At 54.9% G+C, this 23,930-nt stretch overlaps 1 protein-coding gene across 1 annotated transcript; it reads right to left on the reverse strand.

The window, feature by feature from the left end:
• Positions 1 to 923: 923 nt before the first annotated feature.
• On the reverse strand, positions 924 to 21,962 carry PANK2 (pantothenate kinase 2). The gene is made up of 7 exons (XM_061992474.1): positions 21,726 to 21,962; positions 10,186 to 10,538; positions 8,331 to 8,584; positions 6,286 to 6,462; positions 5,743 to 5,866; positions 3,525 to 3,650; positions 924 to 2,543 (listed from the first exon to the last, which is right to left on the reverse strand). The coding sequence occupies exons 1-7, from the start codon at positions 21,928 to 21,930 to the stop codon at positions 2,493 to 2,495; spliced, it is 1,290 nt and encodes a 429-aa protein (XP_061848458.1). The 5' UTR covers positions 21,931 to 21,962; the 3' UTR covers positions 924 to 2,492.
• Positions 21,963 to 23,930: the final 1,968 nt, after the last annotated feature.

Consider the following 23,930-nt stretch of genomic DNA (forward strand, 5'->3'; position numbering starts at 1 on the left):
CGGGGCTGTGTTTGTAGGAAAAGGGCTCGGCCCCCGTGGCCCCAGGAGCCTGGGAATGGGCTGGTTGGGGCTGAGCCCCCCCGGAATTCCCCCTGGGAGGAGCGAGAGGAGGATTCTCCACCCGGCCTCCCCAGGGAGGGGCTGCCAGGGCTGCAGCTGGAGGAGTTGGGCTCCCAGCCTCCATCCCGTGGGAGCCTCTAACTCAAACCCCAGCTCCTGCTCTTCTCCAGACAGACAGGAGACCCTCGTCCTCCTCCTCTTGCCTGGCCCCCGCGTTGCCACCCCCGCAGCCCGGGCTGGAGGCAGCGGAGCTGAGGCAGCGGCTGCTGCCCTCTAGTGCTGCTGCCACCCGGAGCTCTTGTGCTTCAGCTGCAGGAGGAAAACCAAGGAGGGATCTTCCTCCTCCTCCTCATCACCGTGAGGTGACTGGGGGAAGGCTGCTGCGGGTGGGATGATGCAGCTGAGGGGGCTGGAGCCAGCACCGAGGCGCTTGGGGTTGTGTTTTACCCCCCGGGGAGATGCCACGTGCCCCCCTCATCATCACCCACATCATCAGGCCCCCAGCAGTCACCACCCATCCCTTTGCCATCAAACCCTCAACCACTGCACTAACAGCCCCCACACTGCTGAGAGCCCTCAGGGAGCCCCCCCAGTGCCCAGACTGGTGTGGACACCCCAGGTCCCAGCCTGAAGGGTCCCTTCCCCCACACCAACAGGCCTTTTACCACCTTCACCTCCTACATCTCTCTTTTCTCTCCCTTGACACACTGCATTGCAGCTGAGGAGTGGGCAGGGAAGGGTCACAAAGGCTTCCTGAGCAGTGTGTGTTTGTTATCAGCTCCTAAAGTGCCCTGGCAGGGCTCAGCCCTCACCCCCCATCCCTTTGCTCTGCGGCCAAGAACGAGACAAGAAGCCAACGAGAGTTTCAAGCATATAAAAATAACAGGAGGATTTTATTACAACAGAAAGAACTGACACCAAATACACCTAATCCAGCAGGAGCTGGGCTTTGGGCAGCACAGCCCACGGCATCTCCTCCAGCAGCAGCATTCTGGGGTGGGTTCTTCCTTCCATCAGGCTCAGATCCCCCCACGATGAAAGAATCATCCTTCTGGGGGCTGTAAGAGGCTTCCAGAGCCTCCCAGGCCTGGAGGAAGTCCCCAGGGCTAATTAACCCCCACCAAGGGCTAATTAACCCCCCCAGCCCAGGCACAAGGATGCTTCCAAAAGCCAAAGTGTGTGGCTGTTTGTTTGCCAGGAGTCAGAGCAGCAGCTGAGGTTTATCCCGAGGGAGGGACCTGCCTGGAGCGGGGCTCAGTAACGTGCTGGGTGTGATTTGTACCGTGGGAGAGAAGGGCTGAAGTTGAGAAAAGCCACATTCCAGAGTCAGAAGGTGGAGCTGTTTGGAACACATCAGCTTGGGGGACGTGTTGGGTGTCATTTCACAAGAAATGGTGAATAAATGAGGTCTCAGGTGCAATTTGTTCCGAGAGGCTGTGGCTGCCCCGTCCCTGGGAGTGTCCAAGGGCAGGCTGGATGGGGCTTGGAGCACCCTGGGCTGCTGGCAGGTGTCCCTGCCTGTGGCAGGGGGTAGAACAACACAAGCTTTAAGGTCCTTTCCACCCCAATCCACTCTGTGCTGCTGAACTCCCAGCTCCAGCCTCACACCCGTGTCTCCCTGTACCATGTTGTGCTGCAGCACACGCCTGGCACCCGCTGCCCCAGCCCACAGCAGAGCTTTGCCCGTTCCTGCCACGCTGCTCCCTCCCTGCTCTCACCCATTTCACTGCTGGGGGAGCTCCCCAGGGACCTGAAGGCTGGAGAAGGCTGGGACTTTACCCACCAGAGACAGCAGGTCCCCCCTAAAGAGAAAGGTGACACAGACCTGGATGCAGCACAAGGCCTGAATGGGCCAGAAAAGGCAGGTCCTGTGCAATGAGCCCCACGAGCTGCTGAGCCAGGGCTGCAGCAGCAGGCAGAGCTGGGTGCCCTTCTGCCCAAAGAGCTGCTTCAGCTCCTGAGGAAAGGTCAAAACCCAGCAAGAACTTGTGCCCAGAGCCCAGCAGGGAGGATTCCAGCCCCCCCCCCCGCCACTCCTTTGCTTCTTTAAAGCTGCTGTCAGCCTCTCTGGAGTTGTGCAGGAAGCCCCCCCAGCCCCAGAGCTGCTTCCAAGCTGCTGCAGGGGGGTTTCCCCAGAAACTCCTGTGGCTGAACAATGAAACAATGTTGAAACAGAACATTGGAGACCAGATCCCAAGTGTGTGACTGTAAACAGGAGTCACCTCTTTGGTATAGTTACATGCAGCCAGGTTTTACAGTGGAGACAAACCTGGGCTGCTACAAGGATGGGCTTCAGCTGCTCAGGCCCCTTCCCCTCCTCCTCCTCCTCCTCCCCTCAGGTCATGCACAACCCAACAGTCACTGAGCAGATGGAGAAACGTGGGTCTGGTGCTGCAGGAGGCCCTGGTTTATGGGATGAGGATGTGCAGGAGTCAGGATAAGCCCAGCAGCTCCAGGAGAGCACCCACGGCACCGAAATAACCCTGGGAGCAGAGAAGAGCCATGAAGAACCCAAACAAGAACAGGAACTGCCCAAACATGGGGTGATTTCAACAACCCAGAATGGACTGTGGAAAGAATCAACCCCAGGGAGGGGCCACTGCAAATAACAGCCTGTGCTGGCTGCTGGGCAGCTGAGCTGCACCTCTGCAGAGAGAGTGGGCAGCAAGATGAACCTGGTGATAATTCTGAATCGGCCTGCCCAGGGGGGCAAGAAGGCCAAGGGCAGCCTGGCTGGGATCAGCACTGGGGTGGCAGCAGGAGCAGGGCAGGGATTGTCCCCTGTGCTGGGCCCTGGGGAGGCTGCAGCTCCAGGGCTGTGTCAGTGCTGGGCCCCTCACTCACTGCCACAGGGACACTGAGGGGCTGCAGCGTGGCCAGAGCCGGGCACAGAGCTGGGGAAGGGGCTGGAGCACAAGGGGCTGGGGAGGGGCTGAGGGAATGGGGGTGTTGAGCCTGGAGAAGAGGAGCCTGAGGAGACAGGAGCACTCTCTGACACTCCCTGACAGGAGGCTGCAGGGAGCTGGGGGTCAGGCTCTGCTCCCAAGTAATAGGACAAGAGGAAACAGCCTCAAGTTGCCCCAGGGGAGGTTGAGGTTGGAGCTGAGGCAGAACTGTTTCCCTGAGAGGGGTGTCAGCCCTGTGCCAGGCTGCCCAGGGAGCTGGGGGAGTGCCCAGCCCTGGAGGGATCCCCGAGGCGTGGAGCTGAGGTGCTGAGGGCAGTGGGGTAGTGCTGGGCTGGGCAGGGTGAGGGCAGGGCTGGGGCTCCATGATCCTAAAGCCCTTTTCCAACCCACATGACTCTCTCAACCTGTCCCTTTCCAACCCCAGGCTGTAGCTGCAGGAAGCAGGCACAGGGACCCCCATACCCTCAGCAGCCACAGCCCCACGGCCACTTGCAGAGCACTCAGAGGATTTTGTGTTTCCCCACCCTCACTCCAAGACAAAACACAAGTGAATTTCACCTCATGTTCCAAGAAAAGTGCCTTCAGCTGCCCCTTTGACCAGTAGTCCAGAGCATAGGCCAGGAGCCTCATGGAGATGGTGTTGATGCGGAGGAAGTTGCCCACGAACACCACCCGGTTGATGTTCTGCAGCACAAAGGGGGGGGAGAAGCAAAGCAGCATTAAGGCTGAATTCCCCTCTGTGCCTGCAGCAGTGGAAGCCTCACCTTAGAGGAGGAACAGAGGTGAAACTGACAGTGCCTTGTACAAACACCTAGTGCAGCTTTGCATGTGCGTTTGCTGGCGAGAGCTGATGCAGAACGAGGAGCTGAGAGCTGAGGGAAGGCACCAGCAGCACAAAAGGCACGTGCATCACCCTGAGAGCTGCTGTGCAGCTGGGGAGCTGCCTCAGGGAGCAAGGCTGGGAGAAGGGAAAAGCCTTTCTCTGCAGAGAGTTACAATCCACTGGTTGCTTCTGGACTTGGAATTGTGAAGCACCACTGACAGGAGGCTGCACTGAGGGCGGGTCGGTCTCTTCTCTCCAGTAAGGAATGACAGGACAAGAGGAAACAGCCTCAAGTTGCCCCAGGGGGGGTTTAGATTGGACTCTGGAAACAATTTCTTCCCCAAAGGTCTGTGAAGCCCTGTCCCAGGCTGCCCAGGGCCATGGGGGTGTCCCCATCCCTGCAGGGATCCCAAAGCCGTGGAGCTGGGGCTGAGGCACCTGAATGACTCCATGACTTCAGTGACTGCCCAAGTGTGGGGCAGCACCTGCAGGATGTTACCAACACCCTGTCAGGAGGCAGGACCTGGCAGGCCACAGTCTGACAGGCTCTTGGTCAGGTTCTTCCCCACCACCCAGCAATCCAGAGGGGGGAGTGCAGCCTGTCTAGCTCAGGAGCATCAGCAGAGCGGGGGAGGTGGGGTTATCAGCTCCTCATCCTGGCCAGGGACACTGATCAAGTGCCACCTCCTCTCACCCCACCTCCAGCCTTTGACTCATGATTAGAGGAGGTGAAGAGCTCTCTACTGTCAGTCTGAAACAGAAAAGATTTAGAAACCCATAACCAGCACAACTCTGGAAGGAAAACACCAGCCACAGTGACCTTTGGGACTGAAATCAGCCACACGCTTCACTCCCACAACAGTTCCCCTGAGCCAACTGATGACCTCTCACGCTTTCTCCTTCTCCAATTTGCAGTTCCTCCTTTTCCTGAGGAGTCAGGATCCTTCACTCTCATCCTTCCAGGGATTTTCTTGCTCCTCCTGAACTCTTCAGCCCCCTCTGTGCACTCGTTCCCCTGGGTGCTCCAGGGCGAGGGCTCAGCGTAGGGATTGTGAGAGAGGCTTCAGCAGTGAGAGAGGGGAAAGGGCGAGGAGCTGGAAAGGGCAGGAGTCAGGGGCTGCCTCAGTGGGAGTGCAGAGCAGCTCTCTGGTCTCTCATAGCCCTGTACAATGCTGCTTGACATGAATGCAACAAGGCAGCACTGTAAAGAAGCTGAAAGCACAAAGATCCAGGAACGGCGTGGACAGGCAGGGCCCGACCAAGGAATGGAGAGCAACTCGTGAGAAGGGCAGGGATGCAGCCCCTCCCCACAGCTCTGCACCCCCCAGCCTGCCCAAGGGCTGTGCTTCATCACCCCAGCACTGCTGCTCACAGCTCTGCATCCCTTCAGCCTGCCCAAGGGCTGTGCTTCATCACCCCAGCGCTGCTCCTCACAGCTCTGCATCCCCTCAGCCTGCCCAAGGGCTGTGCTTCATCACCCCAGCGCTGCTCCTCACAGCTCTGCATCCCCTCAGCCTGCCCAAGGGCTGTGCTTCATCACCCCAGCACTGCTCCCCACAGCTCTGCACCCCCTCAGCCCGCCCAAGGGCTGTGCTTCATCACTGCTCCCCACAGCTCTGCATCCCCTCAGCCTGCCCAAGGGCTGTGCTTCATCACCCCAGCACTGCTCCTCACAGCTCTGCACCCCCTCAGCCTGCCCAAGGGCTGTACTTCATCATTGCTTCTCACAGCTCTGCAGCTCCTGACCCAGGAGGGACCTGCTGGGATCAACAGCCAAAGCCTCCCTCACCCACAGCACAGCCAGATCCAAACCCAGCAGCTTAAACTCACTCATCACCCAGGAAGATGGGAACAAAGACACATCTCCAGGGGGGAAAGAGGCTCAGTGTGGCTGTGGCACACAGGGTGGGGCTTCAGGCAGCAGGAGGCACTGCAGAGGTTTCCTGTCCATACCTCATTGAGGGCACACATGCGGGCGATGGAGCCAATGTTGTTGGTGATGGTTATTAGAGTGGCCTTGGCCAGGTCCTCTTTGCTGACAGAGTCCCTCTTCTCCTTGCTCATCATGTTTCCAAAGCTGGGAAGAGAGTGGTTGGGTTAAAAGTCAACTTGCATCAGAATTCTGGGAGAAAATGCAACTGCAGAGCTGCTCTCCAGCAGGTCACCCCCAGCCTGTGCTGCTGCAGGGGGTTGTTCCTCCCCAGCTGCAGGACTCTGCACTTCCCCTTGTTGAACCTCAGGAGCTTCCTCTGTGCCCAACTCTCAGCCTGCCCTGATCTCTCTGACCAGCAGCAGCCTCCAGTGAATCAGCCAGTCCTCCCAGTTTGTGTCACCAATACATCTGGAAGTGTTCCTATCTCCAGAAGCACTGCTATCAGCCTTTCAGAACTGATGGAACACAACAGCAGGACTGGTGGCTCTCCCAAAACATGTAAGGAGAGTTTCTCACTCTTGCATAATGTGCAGTGGGAACAGCAAACAGCAAGCAGTGGTTACCTGGATGCCACAGCCCATCCTGGCAGCCCGAACCGCTCGTAGTCTCCTCCGTAAATGTCCCGCACCAGCTTGTCCACCTTGGTGCTGTCTCCGTGGGAGGCCATCTCCAGGGCCTCCTCGAAGGTGGAGCAGCCTGTGAGAAGGCAGCAGAGACCAAAAAAGGTTCCTCCTCCGAGGCTGCAATGTAAAGCAAAATGAAAGTCACCTGCTTTGCTCCTGAAGGTGTGGAGGGAGAGAAGAGGCCGTCCCTGGGCCCTGGCCATACACCGGAGTGGGCTCGGGCTGTGTGTCCCTTCAGCTGCTTCTCCTCTCACTGAGGGCAAGAGGGGAAGGGCAGCAGTTTCCTTTTTAACTAGGAAAGCACTGTAAGGAATCCCACAGCCTCACAGCCTTCTGCAGGGGCCCTGCCAAAGGAGAAATGCATTGTCTGATTTTACCGTGTTCACCTTCTTCCCAGAGCTCAGAGAAACAGCCAAACACAAGGCCTGGGGGATGACAGAGTGTTCCCTGGGGAACAAACACGTCCTGCTCACTTCACAGAATCCCACTGGTGGGGGCTGGAAGGGCCCTGCAGAGCTGATCCAGCCACAGCCCCTGCTAAAGCAGCTTCCCCTGGCTCAGGGGGCACAGGAACGTGTCCAGCTGGGGTTGGAAACCTCCTGAGAAGGAGCCTCCACACCCTCCCTGGGCAGCCTGGGCCAGGGCTCCCTCCCCTCAGCACCAAAGGACTTTCTCCTCCTGTGCCAGGGGAACTTTTTGTGCTCCAGCTTGTGCCCATTACCCCTTGTCCTGGCACTGGCCACCACAGAAAAACACTGGCCCCATCCTCCTGACATTGACCCTTCAGGGAGTTGTAAGTGTTGCTGAGGTCCCCCCTCAGCCTTCTCCAGCCTTAACAGCCCCAGGTCCCACAGCCTTTCCTCCTCACACACATGTTCCCTCCCCTCAGCACCTTGGTGTCCCTGCACTGGCCTCTCTCCAGCACTTCCCTGTCCCTCTGGAGCTGGGGAGCCCAGAACTGGACACAGGACTCCAGCTGAGCCTCAGCAGCTCTGGCAGAGCAGAGGGGCAGCACAACCTCCCTGGCCCTGCTGCCCACACTCTCCTCAATGCCCCCAGGCTGCCATTGGCTTCTTGCCCACGAGCCCACGTTGCTGCTCATGGGCAGTTGATTCTCCCCCAGCACTGCCAGGTCCCTCTCCTGGAGCTGCTCTCCAGCAGGTCACCCCCAGCCTGTGCTGGTTCCTCCCCAGGTGCAGGACTCTGCTCTTGATGAACCTCAGGAGGTTCCTCTGTGCCCAACTCCACACACCCCAAGAGTGATGTGCAATTACAGTCAGCCTGATGCTGTGGGGTTATTTGGCATTCTTATTGCTAACTTTCAACACACACAGGAAAGCTTACACAGAGGCCTTTGGCTATGCCTGGCAAGAAGAGCCAGACCCTCAGGAGAAGGTGGGTGGCTACAGCAATCCTGCAGCTGTCTGGGAATTACTGTCAGCCCAGCTGCCCCTCCACCAGAATCAGGAACTTGTGGCAGTTGGGATGACAAATAAAACACTTCAGTTTCTATAGCAGGGCAACTGAAAAAAACCCAGCTTCTAATTGGTTGCAGTGAAGAGACTGAATCATGACATTCATGTTCTCGCTTCCCAGGGGGATCTCTGTTGGCAGAGACAAGGGACTGCAGTGAAATCAGGAGCTGGGTTGTTCAACTCACCACGTTGATGGCAGTTGGGTCTTGAAAATCACACTCATAGCCTGGTTTGGCTTGGAAATAAACCTTCAAAGATCATTTTGTTCATGGGCAGGGACACCTTCCACCAGCCCAGGTCACTCCAAGCCCCATCCAACCTGCCCTTGGACACTGCCAGGGATGGGGCAGCCACAGCCTCTCTGGGCAGCCTGTGCCAGGGCCTCAGCTCCCTCACAGGGAAGAGTTTCCCTACACCTCATCTAAACATCAGATATGATACCTGAATGTCACACAGCAGTGCACTCCAGACCCTGCAGGAAAGCTCAGTGTAACCCCTCCCAGTACTCACCTGGTGCCTGTAACCCGTTTATAGTTTCCTTTGGAATACACAGCCAAAATGCTGACCCCTGAGCCAATGTTCACCAAGAGGAGGGGATAAGGGTTCTCCAAGTTGAATGGGAGCTTCTGACATCTCTCAGCATCTGTTGGGTTCTCAAAATAGTAGCACTCTGAACGTCCATTGAATCCAACAGAATCGATGTACAAAACTCCTTTAATAAGGCAGTCGAGCTCGTCCAGCTTACGGAGCTGAAGGTCACCCATCTGGTGGCAGAGAAAAACACAGCAGTGCTCAAGAAGCAGCTGAGGATCACAGAATCATAGGATGGCAGGGCTTGGAAGGGCCCTTTAGGGATCATCTAGTCCAACCTCCGTTGTGCTTGTGGCTAGAAAAATGTCTTGGCTGCCAACTACACCGAGCTCTCCCAGGGACTGTGTGCAGTGGGGAACAAAGTGCAGGTCCCAGAGGGCTGGGCTGTGCACATGTGAAAAGAGACAAGAGCAACAGATAGGTCCCAAGTGATTCCCATCAGCATCCACAGGCCTGATGTGGGCCCTGACTCTGGGGAACTAACGTGAAAAGCAAGGAAAGGTGAGAAGGGACTTCATAGAATCCCAGTGGTGGGGGCTGGAAGGGCCCTGCAGAGCTGCTGCAGCCCCAGCCCCTGCTCAAGCAGCTTCCCCTGACTCAGGGGGCACAGGGACGTGTCCAGCTGGGGTTGGAAACCTCCAGAGAAGGAGCCTCCACACCCTCCCTGGGCAGCCTGGGCCAGGGCTCCCTCCCCTCAGCACCAAAGGAGTTTCTCCTCCTGTGCCAGGGGCACTGTCTGTGTGCCAGCCTGTGCCTGTTACCCCTTGTCCTGCCACTGGCCACCATGCAACAAACACTGGCCCCATCCTCCTGACACCCACCCTTTAGGTACTGATAAGCACTTCTGAGGTTCCCCTGAGTCTTCTCCAGCCTCAACAGCCCTAGTTCTCACAGCCTTTCCTTACAGGAAGGATGTTCCATCCCCTCATCATCACTGTAGCTCCAAAATCCATCCCAGGAAAGCCCAGGAGGTGATGAAACTGTTTCCCCTCATGTCACTGCCTCAACTGCACAAAAAGCCTCTTTGGTGCATTGTTTCAAGCCCAGGTTAAACACTGAGTTCAGCACATGATTTTCACCTGTGAGCAGGAATCAAACTCACAATGAAGCCACATGATGCTGCCAACCCCCAACTACCAACCCCCTCCCAGTTCATTTACCCCCGGGTTTGACTGGCCCTCCCTCAGCTCACTCACATGTGTGTTAGAAATGAAACCCCAGGTGCAAAGGAACAAGAAACCAACCAGGAATGGTGAAAGACAGCAAGGAGGGGAAAAATAACCAAAGCATGATCAGACCAGCATGATCAGAGATGAATGAGAGAGAGATGGTAAACAATTTTAGAGGGATCACAGAAGCATTGATCACAGAATCACTTGGGTTGGAAAAGGGCTTTAGGATCATGGAGTCCCAGCCCTGCCCAGCTCAGCACTAACCCAGGGCCCTCAGCATCTCAGCTTTGGGATCCTTCCAGACTGGGGACTCTCCCAGCTCCCTGTGCAGCCTGGCACAGGGGTGACACTCCTCTCAGGGAAACAGTTCTGCCTCAGCTCCAATCTCAGCCTCCCCTGGGGCGACTTGAGGTATGAAATGCACACTCAGGAAAGAACCCCAATGTGGAGACATGAGCTCAACTCCACCTGCTGCTCCCTGTGATTTAACCCTTCCAAAACCAACATGAAATCCTTCTGCTCTTAAAAGCTTTCCTCAAATCTCCCCTCCCACATGCCAAGGGGATGGAAGCCAAAACCACCCTCCCTTCCCCAATGCCTACTGTGCGAAAGTCCTGCTCGAATTTGTAGGCGCCGCCTCCCGTGGCACACAGCGTGGTGTGGAGGCTGGAGAAGTGCTTCTGGCTTCCCATGTGGATGAAGGCAGGCATGTCGTGGGTGGGGAAGCGGATGAAGTGCAGGTTGCCCTTCCTGCCACACAGGGTGAGGTCCCTGAGCTCGAGGTGCACGTCCCGGGTGCCGGCGGAGCCGTAGGCCACGTTGGACGTCAGGTATTTGCGGATGCTTTTCAGGTTCTCCACTTCTTCCTCCTCCTCCTCGGCTGTGATGTCCTTGGGTTCGAAATAAACCAGTTTGACCAAGGTCCCACCGATGTCCAAACCAAACCATGGGAAGACTAAAGAGGGGAGGGAAAGAAAGAAACAGAGGCAGGGTGTGATACTGTCACAGCAGCAGCAAAAGGAACGGAGCTCGTTCAGGCAGGTCTCAGAGGGGTCGGCCTAGGTGAGCTCTAGAGGTGCCTTCCAACCCCTACAGAATCACAGAATCCCTGTGGAGGGGGCTGGAAGGGCCCTGCAGAGCTGCTGCAGCCCCAGCCCCTGCTAAAGCAGCTTCCCCTGGCTCAGGGGCACAGGAACGTGTCCAGCTGGGGTTGGAAACCTCCTGAGAAGGAGCCTCCACACCCTCCCTGGGCAGCCTGGGCCAGGGCTCCCTCATCTCAGCACCAAAGGAGTTTCTCCTCCTGTGCCAGGGGAACTTTTTGTGCTCCAGCTTGTGCCCATTACCCCTTGTCCTGGCACTGGACACAACAAACACTGTCCCCAGCCTCCTGACATTGACCCTTTAGGGAGAAACAGGAAAACACTGGCCCCAGCCTCTTTTAAGTACTTGTAAGTGTTGCTGAAGTCACCCCTCAGCCTTCTCCAGCCTCAACAGCCCCAGGCCCCGCAGCCTTTCCTCATCAGGAAGATGCTCCAGTCCCCTCAGCATCTTGGTGTCCCTGCACTGGCCTCTCTCCAGCACTTCCCTGTCCCTCTGGAGCTGGGGAGCCCAGAACTGGACACAGGACTCCAGATGAGGCCTCAGCAGCTCTGGCAGAGCAGAGGGGCAGCACAACCTCCCTGGCCCTGCTGCCCACACTCTCCTCAATGCCCCCAGGCTGCCGTTGGCTTCTTGCCCACGAGCCCACATTGCTGCTCATATTTAGTTGATTCTCCCCCAGCACTGCCAGGTCCCTCTCCTGGAGCTGCTCTCCAGCAGCTCACCCCCAGCCTGTGCTGCTGCAGGGAGTTGTTCCTCCTGCCATTCTATGATTCCCGTGTAAGTAGGAAATTTCAGCTTGTGGGCTGGAAAGCCCAGGTCTGAGGGTCCTGCTGCAGCTGGAATCCCCAACTCCTTCTTTTGTACACTTCTGATCCAGAGCCAAGGATCCTACCAGGGCTTTTACATCAAAGGGAGCTACAAACAGCAACTAATTACAACACATAACTGAGGTAGACAAGTAATCTAAGATGCCCCAGGGAGACAAAAACAAATGTCTAATTGGATTATTTTATTAGTCAAATTCCCCCATGGTACAAAATATGCATTAGAGGCAGGCCCAGCAACAGCTCCAGCTGCAGCAGATCATGAGCTGCTTGGAAAAGATCAAGAGAAAACCCCCATCAGATGGAATCTGTGATTGGAGCTGAGAACTGGAGCAGAGTTACAGCGCTGTTAACGAGCTATAGATGGGCCAGAGCCAGCAAGAGCCAAAGGCTGCAGAGCAGAGGAAAATGGAGGGGAAGGAGAAGGAAGGAAAGAAGGAATGTATGGAAAAGAATCGTGGCTGCAGCACAGATGGTGCTGACCCTCCCCTGGGCAGGAGGGCTCAGTGCAATCCTTACACGTCACAGGCCTGACAACTGCTCTCTCTGCCAAACCTATGGGTTAATCTGCAGGCAGCTGAGTGCCAGAGAGAGAAGCCCTTGGTCCTAAGGCTTCTGGGTGACCCCTGCTTACAGCCAGGAGCTGCCACCCCCAGACACACATCTGCCCAAGCGAGAGCACGTCCCTTGTCCCTGGCACAGGAGCACAGGCTGAGGGCACCTCACTCTGCTCACAAACACCCAAACTCACAGAGGCACCACTTAAAAACATGAACAGCAAAGGAAATAACTCAGGGGCAGGAGAGGAACTCACTCCCAAAGGAAACCATCTCACACTCAGAAGTATATTAAGTGTGGGCAGCAGGGCCAGGGAGGTTGTGCTGCCCCTCTGCTCTGCCAGAGCTGCTGAGGCCTCATCTGGAGTCCTGTGTCCAGTTCTGGGCTCCCCAGCTCCAGAGGGACAGGGAAGTGCTGGAGAGAGGCCAGTGCAGGGACACCAAGATGCTGAGGGGACTGGAGCATCTTCCTGCTGAGGAAAGGCTGTGGGACCTGGGGCTGTTCAGTCTGGAGAAGGCTGAGAGGGGGCAACTCGTCAATGCTGATAAATCCCCAAAGGGTGGGTGTCAGGACGATGGGGTCAGTGTTTGTTGTGTGGTGGCCAGTGCCAGGACAAGGAGTAAGAGGCACAAGCTGCAACACAGGCAGTGCCCCTGGCACAGGAGGAGAAAGTCCTTTGGTGCTGAGGTGAGGGAAAGTCCTTTGGTGCTGGGCCCAGGCTGCCCAGGGAGGGTGTGGAGGCTCCTTCTCAGGAGGTTTCCAACCCCAGCTGGACACGTTCCTGTGCCCCCTGAGCCAGGGGAAGCTGCTTTAGCAGGGGCTGGGGCTGCAGCAGCTCTGCAGGGCCCTTCCCACTCCCATCATGCTGCATTCTGTGAGGTATTCTCTCCTCAGTGTGTTCCCTTGGTTGCCAGACAGAGCTGAGGCAGGACAGGCCCTTTCCTCTGCCCCAGGAGCTGCTGGAGCCAGCCCCAGTATTTTTAAACCATGGATGTATTTTAGCCCAGAGGCCAGCCCCAACCATCACCCAAAGAAATCTTGAAAGAAGGTGCAAACTCTATTTTAGGAGGCACATCCAAAGCCCAGTCACCCTCTGTTTCTAATGCACTGGCTGCAAAGAAGGACAGACATCAAACTAAGCACTGAGGAGCCGGTATCACAGCCTGACAGGGACAGAAAGCAGCAGCAGCTCAGGGGCTTCTGGCAGGACAATGTTTCCTTCTGGAATTACAAACATAACCAGCATTTCGAGATGGAATGGCTACCAAGTGCTTTACTTGGAGAAACATTTAGCTTGTGTGTCTTATTTCAAGAACACCTTACTCCAGCTCCATTGAACAGTGAAGTTGCTTCTCAAGGGAGGAACGTCGGCTGCCTGGGCCTCATCATGTAACACCAGGAGAACCACAACCCTGGGGACAATGAAGCAGGAGGAGCACTCTGATGGGAAGAGGAGTCTAAAACCCCAGAGTGGCAGTGAAAGGAAAGGCAGGAAGGACAAAACTCCAGGGCCTCTGTGCCCCCAAAAGCAACACAGACCACAACCTTCACCTTAAACCTAAAAACCCACACCCAGGCCCTCTTGATGTCACATTAAAACCCCCTCCAATATGGCACATGCATCCCCATGCCAGCATCCCCAACACTTAATGCAGAACAGGACATCTCTCTTCAGAGTATTTTGTCTCTCTTTGAACCAAAGTCTCAGATTTACCACCTGACTACTGCAGGAAAATGCTCTGAATGGGGACTGTGCTCTGCTGAGGAGTGAAGCAGCATGAAAGACAGCAGCAGGTAAAAATCAGGCATTGGCAGCCAAATCTGAGGCTGCTGCTGTTGCTCCAGCCCCCCAGTGACTGGAACTGGTAAACACTGCTCTGCTGAAGCATCCAGTTCATGTCTAAGATCACCAAAAGCAGCTTCTCCCCATGCACTGTGCTTTCCAATACTGCTGAAGCTCAGCTGCAAAACTAACGAGCTGGGCACAGGAAAAGGAAGGGGAAGAGGCTTCTGAGGTTACTCACACAAGTCCTCTCCCATCTCTTGTGGTCACTGACATCCCAGACTCTCTTCTCACAAACTTTCCACTCTCAAGAGCACTCAGCTGCTTTGTCATCTCTGCTCTGATGAAGGGATTTGGTTCCAGAAAGCTCCTGTCCTGGTGCTGGGAACCCTCCTATCGATCCCTGCAGCAGCTGTCTTCCCCTCAGGACATGCCCTTTGCTTTCTGCAGTATGAAGCCTGCACTTGTTTTTCTTTATCAAACATCTCTACCCTCATATTTAGAGACAGCAAGCTTCTCCCCAATCTTACTTTGCCAAGCTACACCTGGGTAAAAGGGAGAGAGAGAAGAAGAGGGGGGTATTGGAGATGCCCTCAGTGGGGTGCAGCAGCAAAGCAGCCAAAAAGTGAAGCCACTTCACTGAAACCCCATGTGAGCTGCTCCACCCTGAGCAAAGGGGCTCCCACTTCAGGGCAGGCCCTCACCTGGCAGCACATGCATTTGCTCAGTGGCATAACACAGGTTCATGTTGGTGGGGTGTGAAGTTCACACATCAAACTCCCACGTCCAGGGACACAAACCTGCCTGATTTTAGGGCATGAGAATCACCAACTCGCTCTATCAGTTCAGGAAGCTTCTCTCATCATGCAAAAGGCTCTTCAGAAACTTCACAGAGGCCTGGCCCAGGCTGCCCAGGGAGGGTGTGGAGGCTCCATCTCTGGAGCTCTTCAAAACCCACCTGGACACGTTCCTGTGTGACCTGATCCTAGGTGGGAGCTGCTTTAGCAGGGGGGTTGGACTGGATGGGCTCTACAGGTCCCTTCCAACTCCACCATTCTGTGACCCTATGCTAGATCCCAGCTCACTCTCCACACCTTCAAGACCTTTCCTTTGTTAATATCTATACATTTACCTTTTACTCAGGTGTTGTTAAGAGCTGATGCTCAACTACAGGAACACCCAAGCACGAGGCTAAACCCTTTATCCAATCTCTGGCACAGCAGACATGGGGAAACAGGACTGATGTTGGCAGAGCTGGGTGCAAACTGCACTCAGATTGGGCCCAGGCCTTACTAGTCTTTCCTCAGCTGGCCCTGCTCAATCCCAGCTGGCCCCCAAAACAAGTTTCTTTACAGAATCACAAGGGTTGGAAGGGACATTGAAAGCTCACCCAGTGCAACCCCCCTGCCAGAGCAGCACCACCTAGAGCAGGGCACACAGGGACTCATCCAGCTGGCTTGGAATGTCTCCAGAGAAGGAGAATCCACAAGCCTCCAACCCTCCCACGCAGGGCCACGGCCTCAGAGCAGAGCTGGCTCCACACACCCAGGCAGCACCAGCTGCAGAAAGCCTCTGCACAGAGCAGCTGGTGTTCTCCAGCTGCCAACAGCTCAGCTGCACCTCCAGGAAGTCACCAGGGAGAAATTCTAAAAGATAGCCTATTAAGGTAATTAACTTCAACCAAATGATTCTTAATTATGGCTCTCTCATTACATACATCCCAGCCACAGGTTAGGCATCCAAGGAAGAAGTGTGCTAGCTCAAAATTAAGTACATCTCTGCCACAGAAAGGATTTTCTCTGCAGTGGAACCTCCACAGAGCACTCCAGTCATTTGGGGCATGGATAAAACCTCCTCTAGAAACCCCTTGTTGGTGTTTTAGTCTGGAGGGTGTCGAGGCTCCTTCTCTGGAGGTCTTCAAAACCCATCTGGATGTGTTCCTGTGTGACCTCATCTAGATGGACCCGCTTTGGCAGGGGGGTTTGGACTGGATGATCTCTAAAGGTCCCTTCCAACCCCTGCCATTCAGGGATTCCATGAAAGGGCTGCAGCACACAAAGCAGGAGGAGGAAAGGATTTCAGTGCCATGGGGAACTGTGGGCTGGTTTTCCCTGCCACTTCCAGGAAGTCAGCCAACAAAGATGAGGCAGGGCAGCGACAGCTCTTCCCTCCCTAGGAACTGGAAAAATCCAAAGGAGGAAGCTCTCTTGGGTGAATGCCACTGCCATCTGCTACTGAGATTTCTCTTTAAAATACTGCTTTTTTCCAGCATCTGCAGCGTGGATGGAAGCTCTCCAAAGACCTCTCTGCCTTTTAAGCCTCTGATGCATCTTTTTTTGCCTCCCAAGACAGCAGATCTAGAGCAGCGTGAAGACTGGCGGCATCCAGGAGCCTCTGGGCAGCCTGGAGGCTGGTTTCTTCTTCCTCAGTCAGAAGGTTCTGCTGAAATAAGGTGCCAGCTTTAATGGCTGAGGCAGGAAATGCAAATGCTGCCTCTCCTCACCACCTCCTCACTGCTCCTCAGAGCCCTCTGTGCTGGGAAGAGCCTCGCAGGTCTGGGATTGCCAGCCAGAGGATGAGGGGGAGGATGAGAAACAGAATCCCAGGCTGGTGGGGGCTGGAAGGGCCCTGCAGAGCTGCTCCAGCCCCAGCCCCTGCTAAAGCAGGTTCCCCTGGCTCAGGGGGCACGGGACATGTCCAGGTGGGGTTGGAAACCTCCTGAGAAGGAGCCTCCACACCCTCCCTGGGCAGCCTGGGCCAGGGCTCCCTCCCCTCAGCACCAAAGGACTTTCTCCTCCTGTGCCAGGGGAACTATTTGTGTTCCAGCTTTTGCCCATTACCCCTTGTCCTTGACACAACAGAAAAGTGCTGCCCATTGGGAGAGCACAGGAGGAGCATCACTGTGCAAACCTCTGTCCCCCCCGAAAGCCTTTAGTCTCTCCCAGGGTGTTTGGTGATTTACAAGGCAGGAAATCCTCCTTTTATAGCCACAACTGCTTCTCCATTCAGAACTCCCCACAGTCTTTTTCCCTGCAAGAAACCCTCCATTTCTTCCTCAGCACGATGACTGCCACTAAACCCACCCTCCAACGTTGCTTAACACAACAGTATTTGGTGTGAGAAGGAGCAGAGGTACAAAGAATGTGACCTGAGGAACTAGCAGGATGCTGGTACCTCTCAGCAGATGGGGCACACAGCCATGAGCCTTATTCCCATTTCCTTTTGAACACAACACACTGCAACAGCAGGTAGAAAGCATCTTAAGGTTGTTTTTCTTTTCCCCCAAGAGCAATTCCTCTTCTTTTAGCCTGACAAAGTCTTGTCTTCCCTGGTCAAAAGCAGCCCTGTATGTACACGTTCATACACACAACACACACCCAGCTCTTCATCTCAGCAATCTTCTATGGCTCTGCAGCAAGAGACCAGGCTGCAAGCAACCCTGAGGGCTTACAGCTCACACCAACTGGCCCCACACACAGCTCAGGGATGCTGTGTGTCCCTGGCACCCTCCCTTCATCTTTAAATCCCTTCCAGAGTTAGACCCCAAGCTCTCTGAGGCGAGGAAGATATAAGGTGGTTATTTGTTATGTAAATGACTTCATAACATTGGACTTCAGGCAAACAAAAACCCCTCTGAGTTGTTGAGAAAGCTGCAGCAGCCTGGAGATGAAAGAGGAGACATAATTAAAGAGCTCCACGGTGGATTTTGGTTTTCATCCACTCAGCAGCTCCTGTTGTATTTCAGATTGATCCTCAAGTTATGAGCCAATTGTATCAGCAGCTGAAAAGATTCGCCTGTGGAAGAGCAACCAAGAGGGATCATTTAGTTGAGCATCTCTGTGCTTACTCTAAAACCTTCAACATCCCCTCTTCAGAGCCTTATGCCACTGTGGAAACTGTACAAGCAGGGAAAGAAAAAACACATTCAGCAGCATTTGATATAAATCTACCTATCTTCCCATCTCCAAAAGCAAAAGCTCTGTTAGGAATTCACACCTTGCACATAGTTCCCAAACACAAAGACCCATTTAAACACTGTCACAGCTTTGATTTTGAACTGCACAGGAGCTGCCAGGACAGGCTTTGCCCCTACCTCTGTGCTGGGAATGTCAAGAACTATGTACATTATGCCTTTGCACAGTTCTGATAGAAGAGACACGTTTTCACAGGATCACAGAATGGCAGGGGTTGGAAGGGACCTTTAGAGAGCATCCAGTACAACCCCCCTGCTGAAGCAGGTCCCACTTAGGTCTGGTCACACAGGAACGTGTCCAGGTAAGTTGGAAACCTCCTGAGAAGGAGCCTCCACACCCTCCCTGGGCAGCCTGTGCCAGGGCTCCCTCACCTCAACAGTCATATACTTTTTCCTTATGTTTAAATAGAACATTCTGTGTTGCAGCTTCTTTCCATCATCCCTTGCCCTGGCACTGGATACAACAGAAAAAAAAGTGCTGCCCCAACCTCCTGACACCCACCAGTGAGATATTTGTAACTATTAATGAGATCCCCCCTCAGTCTCCTCTTCTCCAGGCTGAACAGCCCCAGGTCCCACAGCCTTTCCTCAGCAGGAAGATGCTCCAGTCCCCTCAGCATCTTGGTGTCCCTGCACTGGCCTCTCTCCAGCACTTCCCTGTCCCTCTGGAGCTGGGGAGCCCAGAACTGGACACAGGACTCCAGATGAGGCCTCAGCAGCTCTGGCAGAGCAGAGGGGCAGCACAACCTTCCTGGCCCTGCTGCCCAGACTCTGCTGGACGCCCCCAGGCTGCCATTGGCTTCTTGCCCACGAGGCCACGTTGCTGCTCATGTTCAGTTTATTCTCACCCAGCACTGCCAGGTCTCTCTCTGCAGAGCTGCTTTTAAGCAAAAATGTCTCAGTGACAGGACTGTAAAATGGATGAGGATGTGCTTGCTTTTTCAGTTTAAGCCACACCTGCATGAGGTTATCAGGAACTATTTGCAGGATGCTTCCCTTGAAGTTTCAGGCAGAGGCTTCCTTTTGGAACTGATGAATCCCCTACAACACAAACAGACTTTATGCAGCTTGCTTCCCCTCCCCTTCCATCAAACAGTAAAACATTAGGGATGATGGCTGGCAAAAACAGCAAAACAAGCTGCTTTCTCTGTTCCAGAGACCTAATAAACAGGCTACAGAAAGGAGCAGCACACTTTGTCACCCAGAGGAATGACCTAAACTCATCTTCATCACAGGATGCAAGCTTTCAGGAAGGAGCAGAAGAGTGGGGCAGCAGCACAGGGGAGAGTCAGGGACAGGGGAAGAGGAGGGAAGCTGATGAACTGAATCAACAATTTCACTACTAAGATTGATTACAATGAACCATTTCCCTGCTCACTATGATCTGGTCATCACCAGCCACGCTGAGCTGTCCCTCAGGTAGGGTGAAGGATACCTAATGGGAATTACCTTCTTTCCTCATCTGGGCTGTTTCCAGATCAGTTTTTCAGGGTAGATGTCAATAACAGTAACTCATGAGCAGACAGGAATTCCTCTGTATTGTCTCTGGAGCTGATAAAGCTTTTCCTTATCATCTTATATCATCTTAAGCTTTTTCTTATCATCATTATTATCCCACACCAATAATTCTGTCAATCTCCCCTTTGCACCCCACTAATTAAACACTCCAAAGCAGCTCAGAACTTCAGCAAATCTCTGCTTCCCAACATTCTCAGGGACACTTTTCACTCCTCTCCAAGGGCAACGGCGTCCTTGACTTCTCTTCCCTTGTCTGAAAACCACGGCGTCTGCAACAAAGCTCTTCAGTTCCTACCACCAAGAAAGGTTTAATCAGCTGAGATGGAGGAAGGCACACGCTTCAAACACTGCCTGTACTGCTGCTCAGGTTATTCCAGATCCATCCTCTCTTAACTCTCCTGGGTCTCAGCCCTTCCCCCTGCTCTCTGCAGCGAAACAGCCCTCGCTGCACATGGCTTGTACAGACAGACGACAAGGGAGGGAGGGAGGAAGGAAGAAAGATCACAAGCTTGAACCAGAGCCCGCTGAAATCCTTTCATTCCTGGGGACACAGTGCTCATCTGCCAGGGCATCTGCCAGCACAGGCAGGCAAGGCAAGCCTCAAGGTCACCCAGCTCATTTGTCACAGACCCGTAGCAGACAAGTGGGAGCTAAAGTAGGACAGTTTTGATCAGATGCCCATTAAGCAGTTTGCTTTCATTTCGGCTTGCTCGAATCTTCCTTAAGGTGGGACTGAGTGTTTCCACTTCACAATGTAATGTGCTCTGACACCAGACGCTGTCCCTATTAAGGGATGTACTTGCTCCAGCACATTTCTCTTCCAATTACCACAAGAACCACTTAGGAAAGGCACTGAATTGCAGCACATTCAGGACAAACCCTGTCCTGGAAGCTGCCTCCAGAACCTCGATGGCCAACCTCAATCTGCATTTTTCCACAGAAGGCAGAGCAGTATAATCATCTAATGCTGAGCTCCTTCTAAGTCCACCCTAATTTTCATACCAGAGATCTCCATTTCCCTACAGCTGCCTGCAAACTATCAACTACCACGTCTCTAATTAACCACCCCCAGCTCCCGCTGGCAGGTCTTCTGTGATTTCCTTAGAATGACAGCCACACAAGCAGACTTTCTCACCCCAAGTTGGGTTTGCTGCATCTAAATCATAAGGCTTCTCACCCCTGCTAGTGCCATTACATCCCTCTACTAGATTTCTTCCTTCATCCTTGGGTAAGCAGAAAATCTCAGTTATTTTACATTAACCCTGCAATCATTTCCCGGTGCAGGATCCCTCCCGTCATCCAGCACGATCTGGAAATGAAAGGAAGGCTGCTATGGGTAAAAGAAAAGCTTCACTTTTTTTTCAGCAGTCAGAAAAAGGATAAAAGAACACTATTTAAATGAACATGGTATCCACAATACCAGCATTGCCAGCCAACAGACCGAGCCTTGGTGTGAGATGCAGGACCATTTTGATTCCTGTTCTCATCTGGTGACGGGCAACGACACCGACAGGGTTTGTTTTTGGAGTATGGTAATTTTTTGCCTTCCAAAAGGAAGGATTTAGGTTCAAGACAAGTTATAATCAAATCATTTGCTTCCACTTCCAACATGGCTGGAGTCAGTCGCCAGCCACCACCTGCACGGCAGCTCCTGCTGCTGCCAAAATGAAGGCTGCCATCCATTTTGCACCTCACTCTCTCCACAGACCATTTCTGAGACAGCATTTGAAAGCGTGGTGCAGGGGATGGTTTTTGCCTCAGGAAGCCTGTGCCCAGACCCTGCCAAAGCTGTGAGGTTCTCCCTTCCCCAAATTTACACCATTCTCTTTGCCCTCCGTTGCTTTTCTTCCCCAAGTTACCCAAATGGCCACACAGCCCTCACCTCTGGCTTCCAATGTACACCCTGGCCTGGCCCCTCTGTCTATCCTCCTGTCTCATCTTCCTCATGCTCTGTGTCCTTACCAGTGACCTTCCCTCTGATCCGAGGTCCCCAACTGGGGCTCCTCAGCACCCTCCTCTGCGTCCTGCCCCACTGGGCCGGGCGCCATCTTGCCCTCCATCCCCCAGCGCTCCTGCCCCTCAGCTCGTCCCATCCTGCACCCCACCGTGTCCCCACTGCGCCGTGCCCGTGCCGGAGAAGCCGCCACGCCGCCGTGCTGTCCCCAGACGGTGAGCCACGGGCCCATGTCACCCCTTGCACGGTGTCCCCACATCCCCCCCCCATTATCTGTGGGGGATGTCCCCCCTCAGCCTCACGCGGCCCCGCCCCCTCTTCCCGCCACCCTCAGGCCCCGCCCCCGCCCCGCCAAGCCCCGCCCGCCGGCCGCCCCCGCCCCCCGGCCCCGGCCCCGGCCCCGGCCCCGGCCCCGCTCCCGCCGCACTCACGCGGGCGGTTCTTGCGGACCGAGTCCCGGCGCTGGCGGCTGACGGAGCCGCCCCGTTCGCGGGGCTGCGCCCCCGCCGCGCTGTCAACGCCCGCCGCGCCGCTGCTCCGCCGTCGCGAGGGTCCGCCGCCGTCCGTCCCCGCTCCTCGCCGCCTCGGCTTCTCATCCGCGGCGGCGCCGCCGGCGCCGTTGCGCAGCGGCTCCATCCGCAGCGCGGCCCGGCCCCATGGGCCGCCCGCCCCGCCGCGCCGCGCCGTGCCGCGCCGCTGCTCACCGCCGCAGCCACCGCCTCCAGCGCGCCTGCGCCAAGCGGCCCCCCGCGCCGCGCGCGCCCCCGGCCCCGGGGCGGCGGGAGAAGGCGGGACAGGCCGTGACGGAATCCACCAATCCGCGCTCTCCGCCGCGCGGAGTGACAGGCGGCTTTGCCAATGGGTGATGGGCGTTGGTCACTTTCTCCCCCCCCCCCACCCCCCGCGTGCTCGGCCGCGGGCAGTGACAAGCGCGGCTGACCAATCGAATGCGCGAACTGGAGGCGGGGCGGGCCGATATGCGGCAGCGCTGGCCTATGGGGTCTCCTGTGGGAAGAGAATGACAGGGCAGCTGTCCAATGACGTGAGGCGGCTGGCTGGGCGGGGCGGGAGAAGGCGGGCTGAGTGACAGGCCGGGTAGCCATGGCAACGCAGACGGGGGGGGCTCAAAGGGAAGACCGCAATAGAGCTGGTTGGGCTAGGCTGCTTTGCATATGATTTGCATATACAGATAGCAAGGCCTCCCTCATCCCCTCACTGCCTCTGCAGTTCTGCCCCCGGACCTATGTCAAGTTTGCACCCCTCTGCCTCATCTCAGACCCCTTCAGTGGCAGTGGCAGGCTGGACTGAGGCCTAAGCTTCCTCCTTCCCTGCCCACAGCTCTCCTGATCCTCCAGCTCCTCCATCAGCCACCACCTCGAAGCTCCAGACTCTCCTTGCTGATGCTGCCTGTGCTTGAAAGCCTCACCTTCGGAGGCTGCCTCTCTGGGGCACGTGAATGGGCCTGGCCTAAAGCGAGACAGAACCAAGATGCCTCTGAGCTCAACATATCCCGGGGGACAACTTAGTAGGGCTGCAGCCTTCCTGAGGAGAGATGAGGTTTCCCTCTGAGAGAGAAAGAGATGGACAGCAGACAGAAGTCCTGCTACTCTGCACAGTACCTCAGAGATCAAGCTGGATCCAAACTCCCAGTGAAAACACTTGAGTTCTCTAAAGGTCTTGCCAGCTCAGCAGAAAGGATGGACACAACAAAATGAGAGCCAAGACAGGAGGTTTAAGAGGAGAGACAAAGAAACAAGGGCAAAGAATTCATTCAGACACAATCTTCATCTCCCTTCTCTATCACGAGGTGATTTAAGTGTTGATGCATCCTGTTCTTTAATCACTGACCCAACATTTATCAATGCTGAGCCATCCAGGCAGCAGGAAAATTGAGGCAACTATAAAGAAGTGTGCAAGCAATGGTCACAGGATGACATTTGAGAGGAAAACAGCCTCCCAGATTACACTGTGCTGTAGCAGCTCCTGTTGTGACACGATGGAGGTTCCTAGGTGTAATGTTAATTCCTATCTAACATCCCCAGAGCATGGCCAAGTGTGGAAGTGCAGCTCAGTGACTCACAGTGCTCTTCACCTGCACGGTGTTAATCTCAGCTCACTGCAATCCTCAAGCATTAATTCAATACTAAAGGGATAAGGGACCAATGAGCAAAGAAAGGTGTCATGATTTCACTAAGAATTTGCTGGATTCTGCTTGCTGTGGTGAGAGAGATTGGTCACATTTAGTCTGTGTAATTTTAATATCCTGTTGGGCAAGTGCAGGAAGATATAAATGGTGTTGGTGCTGATAGGAGTGAAAGCAGAAACTGAAGGAAAAGAAATCTTCATCATAAAAGTGGGGCCTTCATTTCATTCAAAAGCCAAACTCACTGAGCTTTGCTGCCTGAAGTTCTGACTGTTGTCTGAAACCAACATTTCATATCCCTGGGTTGTAAGTCAAGAGCTCTGGAAAGCACACAGCAAGGAGAGCTGGGAGGCTGTGAATACACAGCACAGCCCTTGGGAGCCTCTTCTGTAAAAGGCAGCATGGAGAGGACAGATAATGCTACTGAAAAGGGCTGTTTCCACCATGCTGCACAAAAGCTTGTCCCCAGAAGGCAGCCAGTTTCCCCTGAAAG

Source organism: Colius striatus, chromosome 3 (assembly GCF_028858725.1).
Source record: "Colius striatus isolate bColStr4 chromosome 3, bColStr4.1.hap1, whole genome shotgun sequence".
NCBI lineage: Eukaryota > Metazoa > Chordata > Aves > Coliiformes > Coliidae > Colius > Colius striatus.

Excerpts from the sequence above, each read along its gene's own strand:
- PANK2 (XM_061992474.1), bottom strand. The coding sequence starts at position 21,930 with ATGGAGCCGCTGCGCAACGGCGCCGGCGGCGCCGCCGCGGATGAGAAG. Across the intron at positions 3,651-5,742 it reads GCATGTGTGCCCTCAATGAG|AACATCAACCGGGTGGTGTT; the intron begins GTATGGACAGGA and ends TTTGTGCTGCAG. Across the intron at positions 2,544-3,524 it reads CACTTTTCTTGGAACATGAG|GGTTATTTCGGTGCCGTGGG; the intron begins GTGAAATTCACT and ends CTCTGCTCCCAG.